Below are 17809 nucleotides of genomic sequence, written 5' to 3'. Positions count from 1 at the left end.
AAAATAAGCCCATGATAATAGGTCAACCTCTAGGTCTCTATTATTATTATTAATCACAGAATGTTGTACTGTTTATTTTTTCCCTCCTGGCATATTAGCAAGGGAAAACAAACCTAGAGAGGTGGATTTTCCTTGGAATCCGAGAGCCATTACAAACTGTCCTTCTGTTATGTTGTCTATGTTGGTATTTTTACTTGTTATAGATGAGTTTTCTTGAAGTCAGTATTGTGCCACAAATATTTTTGTTTTTTTCCTGTACTTTGAAAATTCATGTAAGGACCATGGGATGGGGGAAATATGGAGGATAGACATTGCTAATATGGCAATTTGTTTTCTCAATGGTGAGTGCTTTTACCCTGAAAATCCAGACATCCTTATTAGCTTTTGGATATTCTCTTTCACAAAGAAATGTGATTCTTTTCCCTTTTGGCTTTAGGAGAGAGCGGTTTATTTGGTCTATTTTTTTGTAAAATATGGAGTGTGGGGAGGGTGGCATTTGGCATTAGCTTATTCTTTTAAGTCTAAAGTTGTTCTTACTTATATTCACTCCCTATTAGTGAGGTAGGAAAGAGAGGGTAAGCGTCCATTTTCTAGTAGGGATCAGCTCAATTTCCAGGAAAAGTGGTTATTCTGGAATTGATCTTGGAATATGATTTGGCCTTAAACTTCATAGAGAGATTCATTCAATAATGTTAAAAGCAGATGGAAATAGATTCACAATTATATATCACTTAATTTTGAGGAACAACAATTTTTTATTAATAGGGACCTACTAGCAGAGAATATTCCTTGGATGGAAAGTGTTTGTATTTACTTATTTTAAAATAACTGTGGCCTGTGCTTCATCTTCACCACTTTTTTCTCTCTTCCTCAACTCTGTTTGCATTATTTTTTTTATCTCTCAGGCCCCTGTAGGCATTGGGGTTTATTAAGTTGTACTTCTATTCTCTTGTCAAACTCTCATCTTAGTTCTCAGAATTTAGCCAAAAGCCTATTCAAATTCTAAATTGCTTCATAAAGTTGCCTCATAAAGAAAAGAGCTTTACCCCTTTCTTTCCTGGGTCTGGGACCTTCCTAGCCTTGACTAAGCTCCTAAATTCTCCTCAGAGTTTGTGAGTTAGAAGTTACAAACAACCACCATAACTATGGTTACATATGAGGAATGAATCTGTTGAGCCAGAAATTGTTTTTGTTATATGTTAGATTCGCCTGACTTGAGTCTCCAGAAAAATCTATGACATATCTAGAGAAGCATCTGTAATAAAGAGTTCTATTTCAAGGTACAAACTAAAAGAATGATAGCTGCCTAGAACTTGAAAATATCACAGAGGGTAGAAGTACAAAGGGAAGAGGATTGGAGTAAGAAAGGGGATTGAATCAAACTCAATTAAGTAACTATTATTTAGATTTGCCTAAAGAAATATAGAAGAAAAGAACTATTCTTACTTCATTAAGTTGACCTGTGACTTTGGAGACAAGTGTCAGTAATCCCTACTATTGGAGTTTCTTCATTAAAAAAAGAGACAGATAAGTAATTCACTTCCCTTTTTAATATTTTATTTTAATTTTGGTGGGATTTTGTTTTGGGTGGGATCACACAACTGGTGCTCAGGGCTTACTTCTGGCCCTGTATTCATTGATCATACCAAGTAGGTTCACAGAACAATATGGTATGCCCAGGGATCAAACCTGGTTTGACTTATGCAAGGCAAGCACTCTTCCCACTGCTCTTTCTCCTTCTGTTTACTATTTTAAAACCAGTGCTAATTTCCAGTGAACTTTCACCACATTATAAAATAAAGAAAAGCAGAGATCCTTTATGAGCTGAAGCACAGATTGACAGCCCCCACCCTGATCCACCCTTGTTGTATTTTTATATTGCCCTGTTCCAGTCTATAGAGTTTTTAAATCAACAGATTATATCTGAACTGAGAATACTGCATCCCTGTTTTCACAGCCTTTCAAGCAACCCATTAAGTGTTCACAATTCAGTAAGAAAGTGAGATTGACCATGACATAGATTGCTCTGTCTGCATAGAACTTGTTGTGATATCAGAATTTATCAGGCATGAGCAATGCTGAAGAATTTTAGTTTTTATAGATGTTGTTTCTTTTCTTACTCATAGAAGAGGACCCTCAGACTAGCACTATTCAAAATGCATTAAGCAGTTTGGAGAGAAATAGAATCAGAATATATTTTGTCATGATATACTGTTCATTTGTGAATAGGCAACTGATTGATAAAGCCTAAATGTTAGAAAGGTTGAGAAACTGGATAACAGAAAGAGGAAAGAAGGGATGTGTTCATTTTGCATAGGTTAAATCAGCTTGATAGAAGCAGCTAACTTTGCACCACTATGTTGAGCTTGACTGTCTCAAAGACTTAAAGACCCTTCTTTACTTTCAAGTTTCAGATGATGTGTTGATACAAATAATATTTTAATTCAGTGGCCATGTTGGTCCATGCCAGTTTCTGCATTTGGAAGAACTATGGTTTTCTATCTCTTGATGTTTTTCTTTGAGAATATTGTCATTGTGTCTCTCATTGGAATTTGTGGATACACTAAAAATGTTACATGGTAACTGGGAAGAACAACCATCAAAATAATTTTTCTAGCAGATAATATATATGAGTTATTATAAAGGAGCAGGCAGCTTACTTACATGCAGCATTTTGTTAATGTATACCATGTCTTAGTGATATCACTCCCTCTCTCTCACTGTATCTCCCTCACACACTCCTTTACATTTTAGGAAATAGCATCTTAAAAAATGCTCATTGGAGATTATTTGCAGACTACTTGGCTTCACTACATTTGAATTAGAAAAAACTTGAGGAGGGTTTAACTTGGAGGAGACTTGAACAATTGTTGAAACTCATGCACTTAGTATTAGCCCAAGGTGATAAGTTTAGTTTCTACAGGTCTGCCAAGAGAATCTCTGGCATATCTTGCAGTTTCATTCATCCTTTACTCATTCAGCAAATACTATTTGTGTGCCTGGCATGTGTAAGGTATTGAATTGGGTACTTTGGGTCAAACAAAAAATCACGAGCCAGGTTCCATGTCTTTAAATAACTCAAGCCAAAGACAAGACAAGTCACCTGTTAAGATTTAAACTATAGGGGCTGGTGAGGTGGCGCTAGAGGTAAGGTGTCTGCCTTGCAAGCGCTAGCCAAGGAAGGACCACGGTTGGATCCCCTGGCGTCCCATATGGTCCCCCCAAGCCAGGGACAATTTCTGAGCACTTAACCAGGAGTTACCCCTGAGCATCAAACAGTTGTGGCCCAAAAAGACAAAAAAAAAAAAAGATTTAAACTATAAACTGGAATAAAAATAATGTCTACTCACTGAGTGTTTACTTCATACCCTATATGTACTATATAAAGTTATTTTATTTTGCAGTGGAGAAATGGAACCTGGGTCTTTTGTATTTAAATTACGCTTGTGCTTTACCTCTGAGCCACATTGCTAGCCCAGTTTTATGTGATTTATATCTGGACACACTCATGAGATGAGCAGTTCTGATCACATGTTACTATTGCTCTTTAGGAAACAATGCCCAGGCCGGAGAGATAGCATAGAGGTAGGGCATTTGCCTTGCATGCAGAAGGATGATGGTTTGAATGCCGGCATCCTATATGGTCCCCTGAGCCTGCCAGAAGCGATTTCTGAGTTAGAGCCAGGAGTAACCCCTGAGCGCTGTGGGGTGTGACTCTAACCCCTTCCCACAAAAATGAAAACATATTGCCTCTGTATGTCCAAGGTTGCTCTGCTAAAATACAGCAAAACCTGTGAAATCCCCTCTCTTTTTCTTATGCCGCCTCCATAGTTTAAAGTATAATAGCTTATGAGGCCAGAGCAATGTGCAGTGGGTAGGGATTTACCTTTCACATGGCTGACCTGGCTTTAATTCTTGGAATCCTATATGGTCCCCTGAACCTACCAGGCATGATCCTTGAGTCCAGAGCCAAGAGTAAAGCCCTGAGCACCCCAGTGTGTTGCCTAAAAAGGCAAAACAAAACAAAAGTAATAGCTTAAACATAAAATCATGATGAATAGAATGTCAGACACTGTGAAAAAAAAACATTAACATCTCTAGAATTTAGAAGAGGGAGAGTGTGAGGGAGTTTTCTGAGAAGGATAAAGATATAAAAAGGATTTAGGGCAGGAAGAGAACACAGGAAACAAGAAAAAGGAAGAGGCTTGGTGGTTCTACTTCAGAAATATAAAGAAACTTTCAGAAGCCAAAATATCATGACTGCTTAATCAGTGATGTTGAGATACGAGGGGATAGACTAGGATTGGCTAGTGGGAGAAGGATATTATCAGCATTGAAGGAGGGCTTTGCAAGACTACAGAAATAGAAATATGTTGTTCAGTAAATTCTGAATAAAGATTACCTTTAATTTGTTACTGATAACAAATAGGCAACACAAATTATGTCCTTGGGCCAGGTGTGAGAAACAAAAGGGAGTAGGGAAGTCTGTGGCTTCTGAAGATCAGCATTGCCTGATGTCCAGGTTTTCCAAAAGTAACACTAAGAATTATTTTTATGTAAATACATTTCTTGTTTGTTTGGGGCTACAACCTGGCGGTGCTTAGTGTTGGCTCTGTACTCAAAATTATTTCTGGTGGGTATGAGGGGCAATATGGGGCTCTGGGAATTGAACCCAGAATGGCCACATGCAAGGCAAGCATTTTACCTGCTATACTATCTCTCTAGCCCAACTCAGAATTTTTGGATACAATTTTTCCTGGTGTTTAACTAGCTCCTTAAACATTATTTTTCTAATTTAAAACTAACTATGATCATTGACTTACCAGGTATACACTTCTGAAATCTTTTTAAAAGTTTAGAAGTGAAATAAAGAAGCAACAAGATCAACAAAGTTTAAGAATTTGGTGGCATGTGTGTGATGTGTGTGTGTGTACACACATGCATACATGTGGACACCATAATTGCTTTTTGTTTCTTGAAGGTATATAGACATAGATGTATCTAGGAGGAAGTTTCTATAGGGAGAAGAGAGAGAGGCCCACAACATCTAATGAGATGTCTGGAAGAAGACACTAATAGTGCGACTGGAAGGTTGAATAAGCTGGAGGGACTGGGTCTGAATGGGAAATCCAGTAATGGAGCTAGAAGATTGAGAAAAACAGAGAGGAGAAAGTGAACTGACCTTACTCTTTTCCATGCAGCTAAATGACAAACTGGATGCCAAATGGAAAGTCTGGAACCAAAAGAGGAATCTTGAAAAATTCTAACCATTTTTCAAGTGTTAGGCAGTGGCAACTGTGCATGGTCCTGAAAATACAGTCACAGATCATTCCAACTGTCTGGATTATTCAGAGACACCCCCCCTCCCCAGGATCACACTAAGAGGTGCTCAGGGGCTCACTGGACTGCTCTTGGTGATGCAGGAAAGCGTGTGGTGCTGTGTGGGCTGGGAAAATACTAAGCATGCAACCTAACTGCTATACTGTTTCCTGACCAAGTTAGCATCTCCTGTGATGCTACGGGATAGAGAAAAATTACAAAATCTAATCAGATGTAATTGCCATTTCTGAGACCTTTGGTTTCATTTAGGGTCACCAGCCCTGACCAAAACACCTGGACACATTTTACTTAACTTGCTATCGTCCCACTTCGACTGGTCTGCAAATCATCTACACTGTTATTTGCTCAATTCTTTGTCTCCCTTCCTTTTAGTTATTTATTTTTCTTTGTTTTGAGGCCATATCTGGCAGTGTTTAAGGATAACTCCTGGTTCTGAACACAGGGATGATTCACTGTTCTATGATTTCCACCCCCTCATTCATTTTCTTTAAGTTATCTCTCATTCTACATTTAACGGTAGGAAATTGAATATACAAATAAGAGCTTGTAAAAAGGAATTGATACATCAAAAAAGAAAAGTAGCAGATTATTTTCCAAATAGGCATTCTGAAAATATACAAAACAGTTTGAAATTTTGTTAAAAAGGTATCTCCATTCCACCTAGAATCATCTGTGAATTATCAGTAGGGCAGATGGCATACCTCGGGGAAGATGGGACTGGTTTGTTAGAATTTTTAGGTCACTTAGAGCAAGAATTTTCCCATGTTAGGATAACTGTACATGGCCTTCATTCTTTGTTCTAACAGGTCAGCTTCTGTGGTTTGATGTGAATATAATGGATAAAGGCAGACACCACCTTGTCTGACAAGATTTTAGTAATGCTATTTGAATGCTAAGAAGTTTGGATCTTAGCTCCAGAGACTTTCAAATTAACCTCGTCTGAAAACAAACTAACAAATCATAGATTTTTCAGCTTTCCTGCTAACATTTATTTCAAATAAAACACAATAGTTGGCACATTGTTGATAAAAGGTCAGTCTGGCAAATCATAGGAAATGTGTCAAATAGCACAAGGTAGCCATGATCGAAGTTGGAAACTGCTAGTGAGTGAACTTACCTAGAGCTGAGTTCATTAGCAATGTGTGAATATTACTGCTTTAGTGGTGGCAATTTATTTTGGTGGTATGTCTTTTAGATGAGCACCCCAAATTTGTTAACAGACACCAGGTCATTCCAAGGAAGATATACTTTACAGAAGGTACTTTTTTTTTTTTAAGGAACTGTAAAACAATGTATTTCTCCTGTATTTCCCATTCTCCTATGCCACCATCCCTGAACCAAAGCTCTGAAATGGATAAAATGGAAAGCTAAGCTCTCCTACAGCAGTAGCAGTACATAAAGGGATTGCAGTGAGTCCATCATCATGAATGATTAATAGAGACCAAGCATCTACAGCATGACTTGTACAGAGTAGCTTAAGATTCACTCCAGTAAGACCTGCTTTGCAATAGAAGATTTGCACCTGGGAAAGCATGTCATCTCATTCTGGCCTTGGGAACATAAATGTATCCTGAGGTGCAGCATCAGAGCAGTAAGCCATAATGTGAGATTTGCGGGTCATCTCACAAGTTCCCAAATTTGTTTCCTTATTAATACTTCTTAAATCTGCAACCCAATTATAAAAACACAAACATGATTCTCTCCAAGTTGCTTGCCTTTTAGTAAGACTTCTGCTAAGGCCAGGTCATAAACTTAACTTACATACACTTATTTTCTATAAAGTCCTTATTACCACTTTGCAAGTTAACTAAAACCAAATGGATGTCCGACAGCATAATGGGCTATCAAGGATAGTCACTGAGGATTGACCATAGTGTTTGCAGTTTTGTCTTTTATTAATGTTCTTTTCTTACTGCTTTTCTTTGTCTCTTAAGGCTTGCTATTCATATAACAACTGTATGTGCAACTATATTACTGCGAGAAACCTCAAAAAAAAAAAAAGCATTACAGAACATATTCTGACAACCTTAAAAACTGTCAGTGTCAGCAGGTCTGTTTGTAGTGCTACAGCAATTGTAGACCTCACACTGTAATTCCTGCATTGCTGGAATCCACTTGGGTCTATGACAACTCACCACTCCTCCCTCCCCCAAATTCTCTTAGTAAGCTTCAGTAATTAAATCATTGACTTTGACTTATTGGTAAGGGCCTATTCTTAAAACAAGTGTATCCAATTTCCTACTGGGGTAGCTTTCATTCTTCCTGGAATAGCAGGAAACAATTTCACATTGGACCCAGGAGTCTCAGAAAGATGGAATTATAAGTACTGTTGTCTTCCCCACCTCCACACACATCTTTTTCCCTTCAAAATAAAATGAATAAACTAAAGTAAAATGAGCAGCAGCCCAGTGGTAAGGCTAGAGGGATAGGTAATAACAAAGAAAAGAAAAGGGCATTAATTTCAGAATGGGGACAGCTGCCCGCACTATCTCCCTTTGGATTTTGGTTCTTATAACATTACGGTGAGTTATTAATATGTATGATCTGTACTTTATTCAAACATTATAAATCTATGCAGAATTCTAGTGTTTGGGTTTTCCTTTATAGCTTTCATTCTTCTTCTCAGAATTATCTCATTTTGATCGGGAAACTTTTGCATAAAAAGCGCACATGGAGAACTCACATTTCCATACCATAAATATTAAAAAGGGGTTAAGCTTTACAGTTGCTTTTCCATCCCAATGGGAGGAAAGTTAGCCTTCTAATCAGAGTACCATTAATAATGTTCCTTTATTCACAAGCCAGAAGGTAAAACATATCTTGTAATATAAAATTGGACTATATGATTCCTTTCATTTTTATAAATTGTAGCTATAGTTAGCTATGCCATGATTTTATGTGAAGGATAGATTGAAAATCCATCTAAGTCATCTAAGTTATTAAAAATAGTTGATTGACTTATTTTTGACCAAGCCATATCCAGACTAAGGATTTTGATTAAAGTACTTTTTGTTGAATGATTATAAAGTATGGGTTCATCAGAGTAGATTCACAAGTGAATGTATAGCATATGGAAAAATGAACTGGAATGAGAAAACTTAACATTTTCTTAGTAGCTTCTTGCTTCTTCTTAGCTGCTTCCTTCTTTTTATTGTCGTTTTTTTAGCATAAAGGAGTAATCATAAATGTTGGTTCCTATGGATATATAAGGGGAAGTGGGAGCTATTTCATTTGGGTAAACTGTGTGCTCATCACAGTCTCAACTGTCATACTTTATGATGGAAAACGAACGTGCTAATTGCTGCTCTATTTTTTTTCTTTTTTTCAGGAAACCTGCCATATGAATACAAAATAGTGATTGCTGGGAATCATGAACTGACATTTGATAAAGAATTCATGGCAGACCTTGTCAAACAGGACTACTACCGTTTCCCTTCTGTGTCCAAATTGAAACCAGAGGACTTTGACAACGTTCAGTCTCTCCTGACAAATAGTATATACTTGCAAGACTCGGAGGTTACAGTGAAAGGATTCAGGATATATGGTGCACCTTGGTAAGTGCTCAAACAGGTTCCTTTCTGATTGTTGCTGTTTGGTTTGGCATTAAAAAAATTATGGTGCAGATTAGTTACTTCAATGCAAACAAGAGTAGGGTTTGAAAAAACACTTTTTATTACTATAATAACACAATAGAATAATACTATAATAATGACTCTGTCCCATTGTTTGTCATTGTGATACTCCAGGCCAGACCAGGTTTCAGTAGATCTACAATTAAGCAACTGGTGTCCCATATGTGAATGTACAACACAGAAAATTAGGGGGATCTGCTCATCAGGTTGCACTTTAGATAGATTAAACTTATCGGAACTTTTCTTCTCACTTTATTTTCTCACGTCACACTTGATGCATTTACAAAATACTTTGCTTAGGTCTTGCTAAGTAAATACAGCACCTGATCATCTCTGAAGAAATGTACTTTCAAGTCCTCTCCTTCTAAGCTCTAAGAAATTTGATTTATTCCTAAATTGGAGACTAATGATCTGGAGTTTTTGTTTTTCACTTAGGAATCAGCCCCCAGCAGTGGTGAAGTGAGGGGTCCTGGCCATTAAAGTGAGGACTGGAATAGAAATGAGGGCTTCACACATTTTGGTGCCAATCTGAAAGTTGCTAAGCTTCCCAGACCAGACTGTTGTGTAGGCAGAAGGTTTGAAAGTTTCTGCTGGGAGCTTTGAACTAGAATTCTTAGAACTGTGCTCTTTTCAAAGATTTGGAGTATGGTGTATCTGATGAGGCCAGAAAAGTGATATGACTCTTCGTGCTTGGTGGGAACTCATTTTCCTTGGTTTAGAGAAATTACTTTGCAGAGCCTGGGCCTCAGTCACTGTGACTTTAAAAAGGCAAAACTAATACCTACTCTAGAGAATTGTTATAGAATTAAATTCAGTGGTTTGCAGTGGAGTTTGAAGTGCCTCCGTAGTTTGCCAATGAAAATAATCATTACTCTAGCCTTGGATCTAGCAATAAGTGTTTAGATGAACTTTAGGAAGTCAGTTAATGTCTAGATCAAAATTTTCTTTAATCTTTCAAAAAAAAAGTTGAGTGTAGAGAAGAAACAGACATATGATTAGGTGCTTCTGTGTGTTTGTTTATTGTGTGTTCTATTTAATATAGAGCAATCTTGACCCATTTAATTCCAGCCTTGTCTTAGGGGGGATGACAGGGCTGAGGAGGACATATAGAATGAGTTCAGATTTGTCACACTACTCCACAAGTCAGTGTGTCATTTATACAACAGAGAAAATGTCAATTTTTTTCTTCTTCTTTTTTGACTAGTTTGAATCTAGCAAAAATTATGAGTGAGAATAGATGGTATATTTCTCTTTAAAATGAAACTATTGGTGATCATGATCTTTATGTTTGGTTCTAGTCTTCTTTGTTCTTTGCATATATTATCCTATGTTCCTCAAAATAAGATGAGCTCCATTGTATCCTCCTTTGAAAGATGGTTCCTAAAAGTGATTTACCATTACATAAAACTCATATACATAAAAGTGATGCAAGTACAAAAGAATCACATGGAGAGTTAAGTGGTTGCTTCCTGATTTTGAGTCTGACTTGTAGGAAACATTCTAAGAGTACATGGTCATCATCAGTGGTTCACTCAGCAGTGGTTATATGCAACTATTTTAGCATCCATCACTTTATTTTTTAATGAGATGTGGTAAGGGACAAGAGAACAAAAACAGCAAAAGCTCTTTTTTATCAAGCTGAACTCTAAAATGATTTGATATTGCAATTTGCATTTCTAGGAGAGGGCAGAACTGAGTCTACTTCTTAATGGCAGTCAGTTATTGAGGGAAAACCTGTTACAGAGAAACTCAACATAGCATTAGGACCTTATTTTAAAATCTCTTAAGATGAATTTTGCAAATTCTTTGAGTTGCCAGAATGTGTTAGGCATTCTTCAAGCAGTGAGACTTCGGAGATCCCCTCAATTAATAGTGGCTGAAATGATGAAGGTAAACCAACTCTGCCATCTGAGGTGAATTTGGGTTGATCAGATTACTGCTGTGATGAGTGAAGGACTTGGGGACTCGGGGCAGATCTTTCAACATCTGAAGAAAAAAAAAACTAAAAAAAGAGAATAGTTTAAATCATCCCGTGTAGGGTTAAAATCTGTTTTGAGATGGTGGTCATACAAAATTTGGAGCAGATTTTATATCTAAAGTGGGTAGATATTATTCAAAATATTTATCTTGCTCTTGAAGGGGGGAGTGTCAAAAAATAGGAGGTGTCTTCGAAGTGTCACCCTGGAGAAGTGTTCATCTATAATTTGTTGGGACTTCCAGCAAGTCTGAACCATGTCCTGCCTAGCACCTTCTTATTTATAATGGAAATCTGGAAATGGAATTTGTCTCAACTTTAGGAATTGTGATCTTGATATTTGGATCAAGAATAGAATGGCTTACAGAAAGGAAATATCTGTTTCATTTTTTGTTTTGTTTTTGGTTTTTGGGCCACACCCAGTAACGCTCAGGGGTTACTCCTGGCTATGTGCTCAGAAGTTGCTCCTGGCTTGGGGGACCATATGGGACACCGGGGGAATCGAACCGCGGTCCGTCCAAGGCTAGCGCAGGCAAGGCAGGCACCTTACCTTTAGCGCCACCGCCCGGCCCCTCATTTTTTGTTTTGAAGGCATCAGTAGTTGGACTCTTACTTTGGATATTTTTGTTAAAATCAATAGTCTCGTTGTAGCGAGATGACCCTTCTCCCCGAGCTCCTATTAAAGGATGAACCCTGAAGCAGAATATTCTTTGGAATACAGACTGTTTTAAGGACTTCACTCCCATCTTACCCACAAGGCCCAGTGTTCTGTTTATCATCCACCTCAAAGATAAGCTTCTTTCCTTGGGCAGTTTATCTCAGAATAGAGAGGGAAGATGTTGCTAGAGAGACAAACTGGTTAGACAAAAATGACCTAAGCCAGTTTGTGCCCACCTGGATCCTAGGGCTGACTCCTTATTGACCTGTTTTTCTATTTTAATACTAAAGTCACACACTTGGGGTGGAGATTGTACATGTGTCCCAAACAGTTGCATAAATCCACACCAGGAATATGTCAGAGATGTCCGTAGACTGCGAGCCATGTTGAAGTCAAGAGGAGAAAATTTAAATGCGGTGGAACCCTGAAAATGAGAGTGAGCAGTATCTCAAGATAGGAAAATGAGGGTTCTCCCTTTATGTTCTCCTTTTATTTTGTTATAAAAGATAAAATACATATTTGGGACAATATTAGCCTTTATTTGTGTCCTTCCTAGTTGCCACTTAAGGGACGATCATGACAAGATTTTCCCTGTGGTTGGTAATACCACAACTGCTCCTGATAATCTGGCATTGATTTAGAAGTGCCTACTTTAGCATTTGGTGCATAAAGATTAGATTTTTCTCAACTCCCACTTACCAAGCCCTGGAACCTAGGGTGAGTTTCTGAATATCTCCTCTGTGTTGTCCTGTAAAGGGTGAGACACCATTGCTTCCTTCACTTGGTTACTTAGAAGAAAAATGAGTTAACACATCTTACATAGAAAACTTCTTGGCACCAAAGCAGCCATTCATAGGTATTAGCTATCACTGCTATTGTGGAGCTGGTGTTTCCACTTTAGATCTTTTTCAGACTTCATTGGGAGTCAATGGGCAAACATTGAGCCTTAGTTCAGCTTTTACTGATTGGGTGTGTGGCATGAGAAAAATTACTTTTCTTTGTAAAAATCAAACTAGCATCTTTCCTTCGCAAACACAACATCCCCCAGTAACTACTTCAGTTTAGGCCATTCTGTTTTTACAGACCCATCAAGTCGTCTTCCTTGGAGAGCTAATTAACACCATACATGCTCGATTGCAACACCGATGAATAGTTGGGGATGTGGTACGCTGGTTTCCACAAAATAATATTTGCTAAGTTGTAAATTAGGAAACAGTGTTTTCATTTTCCCTGGTGTTTAGAAAACTGGAAGCTGTGTTGCAAGTTATAAAAATATCATAAAAGTGGACAAATATTCCCTTTTGGTAATGTCAGTAGCTGCAATCAATTAGTTTTAAAATTCTCCTTTTGATCTGATGGCTATTACTTTTGCAAGACCTATGCAGAGAATATAGTTCTTAGTATTCAGATTTTTGCTTGATATTCTGCTTTTAAAATAGTTATCAGGGGCCAGAGAGATAGTAAAGCAGGCAGGGTGCTCTCTCTGCATGTGGCTGAGTTAGGATTGATACCAGACACCCCATATGGTTCTCTGAGCACTGCCAGGAGTGATACCCGAGTGCAGTATCAGGAGTAAGCCCTGAGTTCCACTGGATGCGGCCCCAAAATACAAAAAAAAAAATATTGATCTATTAATATCAGCAAATAAAAACTTAATTATTTCCTCTAGAAAAGTCGCTGGAAAGATGGACATAAAATTTAATGTATTTGCCATTATTTTAGGATTGGAAAATATTGGGTTATTAGGCATTTATTTAGAAGTAGATGAATCTCAGGGATTAAAAGACATTTAAATTTTAAAAGGGGAAAAGAGGTCACTGTAGCATAAATTTCTCCCTAAATATTTAAAAAATGTTAGTAGTGAAAGCCATTTAAATTGTACAATAACCAAACATGTCTACATATTTGTATCTGATCTTCAAGGATTCTAACTTTGTGACTATGTGAGTGGCAGCTGAGAAAGATAAGGTAGGACAGGCTCTGTGACATCTGTATATATTCTTTAGAACCCAGTGCTTCCAACACTGTTCAAGAAAATATACGGACAGTTGTCACCTTTGAAAGTAGCACCTGAGTCTCATTTTTGCGTGCACATTTCTCAACTCCTTCCTTGGGAGAGAATAGGTGGCTTCTTTTGCTTCCAGGATTTTGCTCTTGGGGCATGTCAGCTGAAGGATTTCTTGCATCCTTTGTGCTGATCTTCTGCCATGGTCTTTTCCTCATTATGATGATTCTTCACTATGTAAGGTCCTTTTCAAGGCTGAGAGAAAATTCTAACCTGTCAAAACATCTGCTTCTGTGGGAACCTACTGCATGTCTGATTGGGCAAGCAGGATCGTGGGGTTTGAAAATCAGTGATGAATTTATTGTAGCCAGGATTTTAGTGGAAGCAGTGGCTAATAAGTTCTCTTTTTATCCAACAGGCTTGAGCTATGCTTTACATGTGGGATGCTCAGGGTAGGTCTCCAAGCTCCACACAGTCCGCCCAGCTCTTTTGCATCATCAGAGACCAAGCCCCAACAAACTCTAGAGAGAATAATCAATGCCCATCCCCTCATCAACTAACTTACTATTATTATTATTATTATTATTACTATTTTTATTATTATTTCAATAACTATTTTGACTCTGAAACCCCTGTATAGAAAGAAATCCAGGTAATAATGGATTAGAGGCTGCAGAAAGGAAAATGCCTAGCAGGAATCTAACAGAGCAGTTGTATTGTTCGGCAATAGTCTGCTCCTTGCTCCCTCAAGAAAACTGCAGAGCTGGTCTCCCGTGGCTTTTAATGAATATGAGTGGGGCTTTCAGATGTCCAGAAATTTGATCTCTCTACTGACTAAGGGGTCAGGAACAAAGAGTGCACCTTTTCACTGTTCGAGTGGACCCAGGTGTAATTTTTCAGAGTTAGTAACTGGGGAGGAAGAGCCTTAACTTCTGTTAAGACAGGAAAATATGATCAGATTTAAGCAATAGAACTCTAAAATGGCTGAAATGGCCAGCGAAAGCCCATGGAGTAACATTTTCAAAGGATGTTTGAACAAGGTTCCTTTTTTCTTTTCACTCTTCCCCTCATTTCAGATTGCGGTAGTAATCAAGGAATTATAGTGAGTACCATCATAAATGTAATTTCCCGGGCAATTTTCAAAGAGGGGTTTAACGTGTGGATTCTATTCTCTCGCAATTATAATTGTGTTTGCACACAAATAGCTACAAGGTTGCTCACATTTCCTGGTTCTGATCAGTGCAATGGGACTTTATTTTACTCTGTCAGAAAAGCTTCAGATGTTTTTATTTCCAATTATAAGTTTTGTAATGCATCATGTATTTTGCTGACAGTCTTCAAGTTCTTGAAATAGCGAACAAATTAACAGCAGAAATTGAGTGAGAGGATTAGAAAACCAATTGGCAACTCATAAGATAGAATTCAGATTTGGGGATGGTGGAATGGGCTCATTTATTTTATTTTTACAGTCATACTTTGTAATTAAGTGGGCCACAAAAATGGGGGAGGGGAATATCTCCACATCAGCAGTAAAGTTCTTTCACTCTAAAGAATAAATGGTGCAGACAGTATTGGTTTATATCTATACTGCATTCTCAGAGCTGCCGGCTTTTATTGAGGAGGTTTTAGAAAGGTATTGGCAAAGAAAAAGGTTGTGTGTGTGTGTGTGTGTGTGTGTGTGTGTGTGTGTGTGTGTTAAACAAATATGCATTCTGCTTTTACATGATTGTGTTTAAAGGGCCAGGCTAACATTTCATTTTTCTTGGCATGATGCCCATGGACTCTCCCATTATGAAACCTGTGGCTATTCTGCCCTGCTCTAGAATTACAGGCTCTGTTTACATTTTTGCCTATTTCAGAATGCAGCTGACTGAGCTGAATGCGTGGTGAGATCAAATTCTCTTCTGGTTTAACAACTGCCCTGTTTATTTGAAAAAGGAGAGTGCAAAAGGGATCCCTTTGCTTCCTACCATTCTTTGACAGACTTGTCAGAAATAGGTCTGGTTATAGCATGAGGTGGAGCATGGGATCCAGTGCTCACAGTGTCACACTTTTGCCCAGTTCAACCTTTCGTGCTTGAAGTGGAACCCTTGTATTGGTGGCATTTGTATAGAACAGGGAAGAAAGAAGGTTCTTGGTGAAGTCATTGTTTACTTTCAAGATAATCCAATCTGACAAATAGAAATAATAAACATAGATTGGGATGGTGTATTGTGTCCAGTGAACTTTCACATGTTACCTCTTTTGGGCACCAGAGCAATTTTCAATCAAGAAAATGTCAACAGAATCATTTCAGCTAAACATTTCATTCCAGACAATTAAAATGGATGAAGAATGTAACCAGTGAGAAGCAATGAGTCATTTCTCTATATTTCCAAGTACTTTTATGACAAGGGTCCCTCACTGATCAAGTGTTGGATGGAGAATGTGACTTGCCTCAAAATGTTAAATTAGCCTGTGCAAGAAACAGGTCTAGAATCCCATATCTGTCTTGAATACAGGCAGGGGGCGGGAAGGAGGGAGATGGGGACATTGGTGGTGGGAAAGTATCACTGGTGAAAAGTTCTTTTTTATTTTACTTCTTTTATTTATTTTTGGATGGATCACACCCAGCGGTGCTCAGGGGTTAACTCCTGGCTATGCACTCAAAAGTTGCTCCTGGCAGGCTTGGGGACTATATGGGATGCTGGGATTTGAACCAAGGTCTGTCCTGTGTTGGCCACGTGCAAGGCAAATGCCTTACCACTATGCTATCTCTCTGGCCCTAAGGGATGTTCTTTTTTTATAACTGAACCCAACTACAAACATGTTTGTAATCATGGTGCTTAAATAAATATATTGTTTTTTAAAAAATAGAATCTAATCCTGCTTTGCTGAGTTTTTGAGATTGTACTAGGCTGCCATAGTTACCAAAGGTGTTCCTTGACTCGGGAAGTGGGCCACTTTAAAAACTTGGCTGTCTCTCTTTAGTTGCAAGGACAGCATCAAGAAATCCAGACCAGCCTCTCTTGGGCTTTTCACAACGAAGTGGGAGGTGTTTGCAGGGAATGTCCAGGGGAACAAATGAAGCAAATATCCAGCATCTTTTGAATAGAGTGAAACCTCTCTGTCTCAATATATCCTAAGCCAGAATCTGCTCCTGCTGGTTTTTCTGCTCTATAGTGACAACTTCCATTTCTTTGCTCCCACATCAGGGGGTAGGTCATTTTTTATTGCAGGTAGTTTTTTTCCTCCCAAGTGCTGAACATCTACTTTAGGATTATACTCCAAGAAAGAAGTGCTGGCAGAGTGCCGCCACCAAGACCAGCCTGGGCTTGGGTCCTCATTTCATGCTCTACTGGAGACCAATAGTTTGTGGTTTGCTTTTCTTTTCTTTTCTTTTTTTTTACATATAAAATATTTAAGCACCATGATTACAAACATGATTGTAGTTGGGTTTTAGTCATAAACAGAACACCTCCCTTCACCAGTGCAACATTCCCACCACCAATGTTCCCCTTCCTCCTTCCCAACCCTTGACTGTATTTGAGATAGACATTCTACTTCTCTCATTCATTAATCATTTTTATTTTCTTTCATATTTTACTGATAGCCTTTTTTTCCACCTAAATTTAATGCTATTCGAGGAGAGAAGTCTATTTTAAAGGACAATTATAAAAATGGATGATGCCTTGCAATAGGGAAGGCACTGTACTGACTTGTGCCTAAATATCCTAAGGTGACCCAGTCCACCTGAAGGATACCTAGTTTATATCTGTTGAAGGAAATAAATGAAGAAATCAGGGCAAAGATGATAGAGACCTGGAGTAATGATGGATTGACACACAGGAGGTCATCCTTAGTTGCAGAAGGAAAGAAAACATTTTCAGGACAAGATCAAACACAGTGGTGCGTTTATAGGGAGGAATAAGGACAGAAGATCAAAAGGGAATCAGGCAGTCCTCCTCTGATGGACATAGCTTTTCAACAATCTTTTAAGCATAACTGGAGTCTTCATGAGCACTGAGGAAAGAGAGAGCACAACAATACTGTAGGCAAGCATGACTCTGAGGAATGAGAACTGTGAGTGAATCTGACTTGAATACACCGACTTTTCAGAGAAAGGCTCTATCACTCTTTTGAGACTCTCTGATGTCACTTCTTTACCTTCAGTTACTTTAGACCCAAGCTGTGAGAAATGACAGAAGTTTCTTTTACAT

The 17809-nt window shown here is 38.2% G+C and overlaps 1 protein-coding gene across 1 annotated transcript in view; it reads left to right on the top strand.

The window, feature by feature from the left end:
- The window catches only part of MPPED2 (metallophosphoesterase domain containing 2), a 228400-nt gene that overhangs the window by 101332 nt on the left and 109259 nt on the right, over positions 1-17809 (top strand). Inside the window, exon 4 of the mRNA XM_049780097.1 lies at positions 8669-8894. Within this exon, the coding sequence (XP_049636054.1) occupies positions 8669-8894 (226 nt within the window). The remainder of the gene's footprint in view (positions 1-8668; positions 8895-17809) is intronic.

This window comes from Suncus etruscus, chromosome 9 (assembly GCF_024139225.1).
Source record: "Suncus etruscus isolate mSunEtr1 chromosome 9, mSunEtr1.pri.cur, whole genome shotgun sequence".
Taxonomy (NCBI): Eukaryota; Metazoa; Chordata; class Mammalia; order Eulipotyphla; family Soricidae; genus Suncus; species Suncus etruscus.
This window is presented reverse-complemented; position numbering and strand designations above follow the sequence as displayed.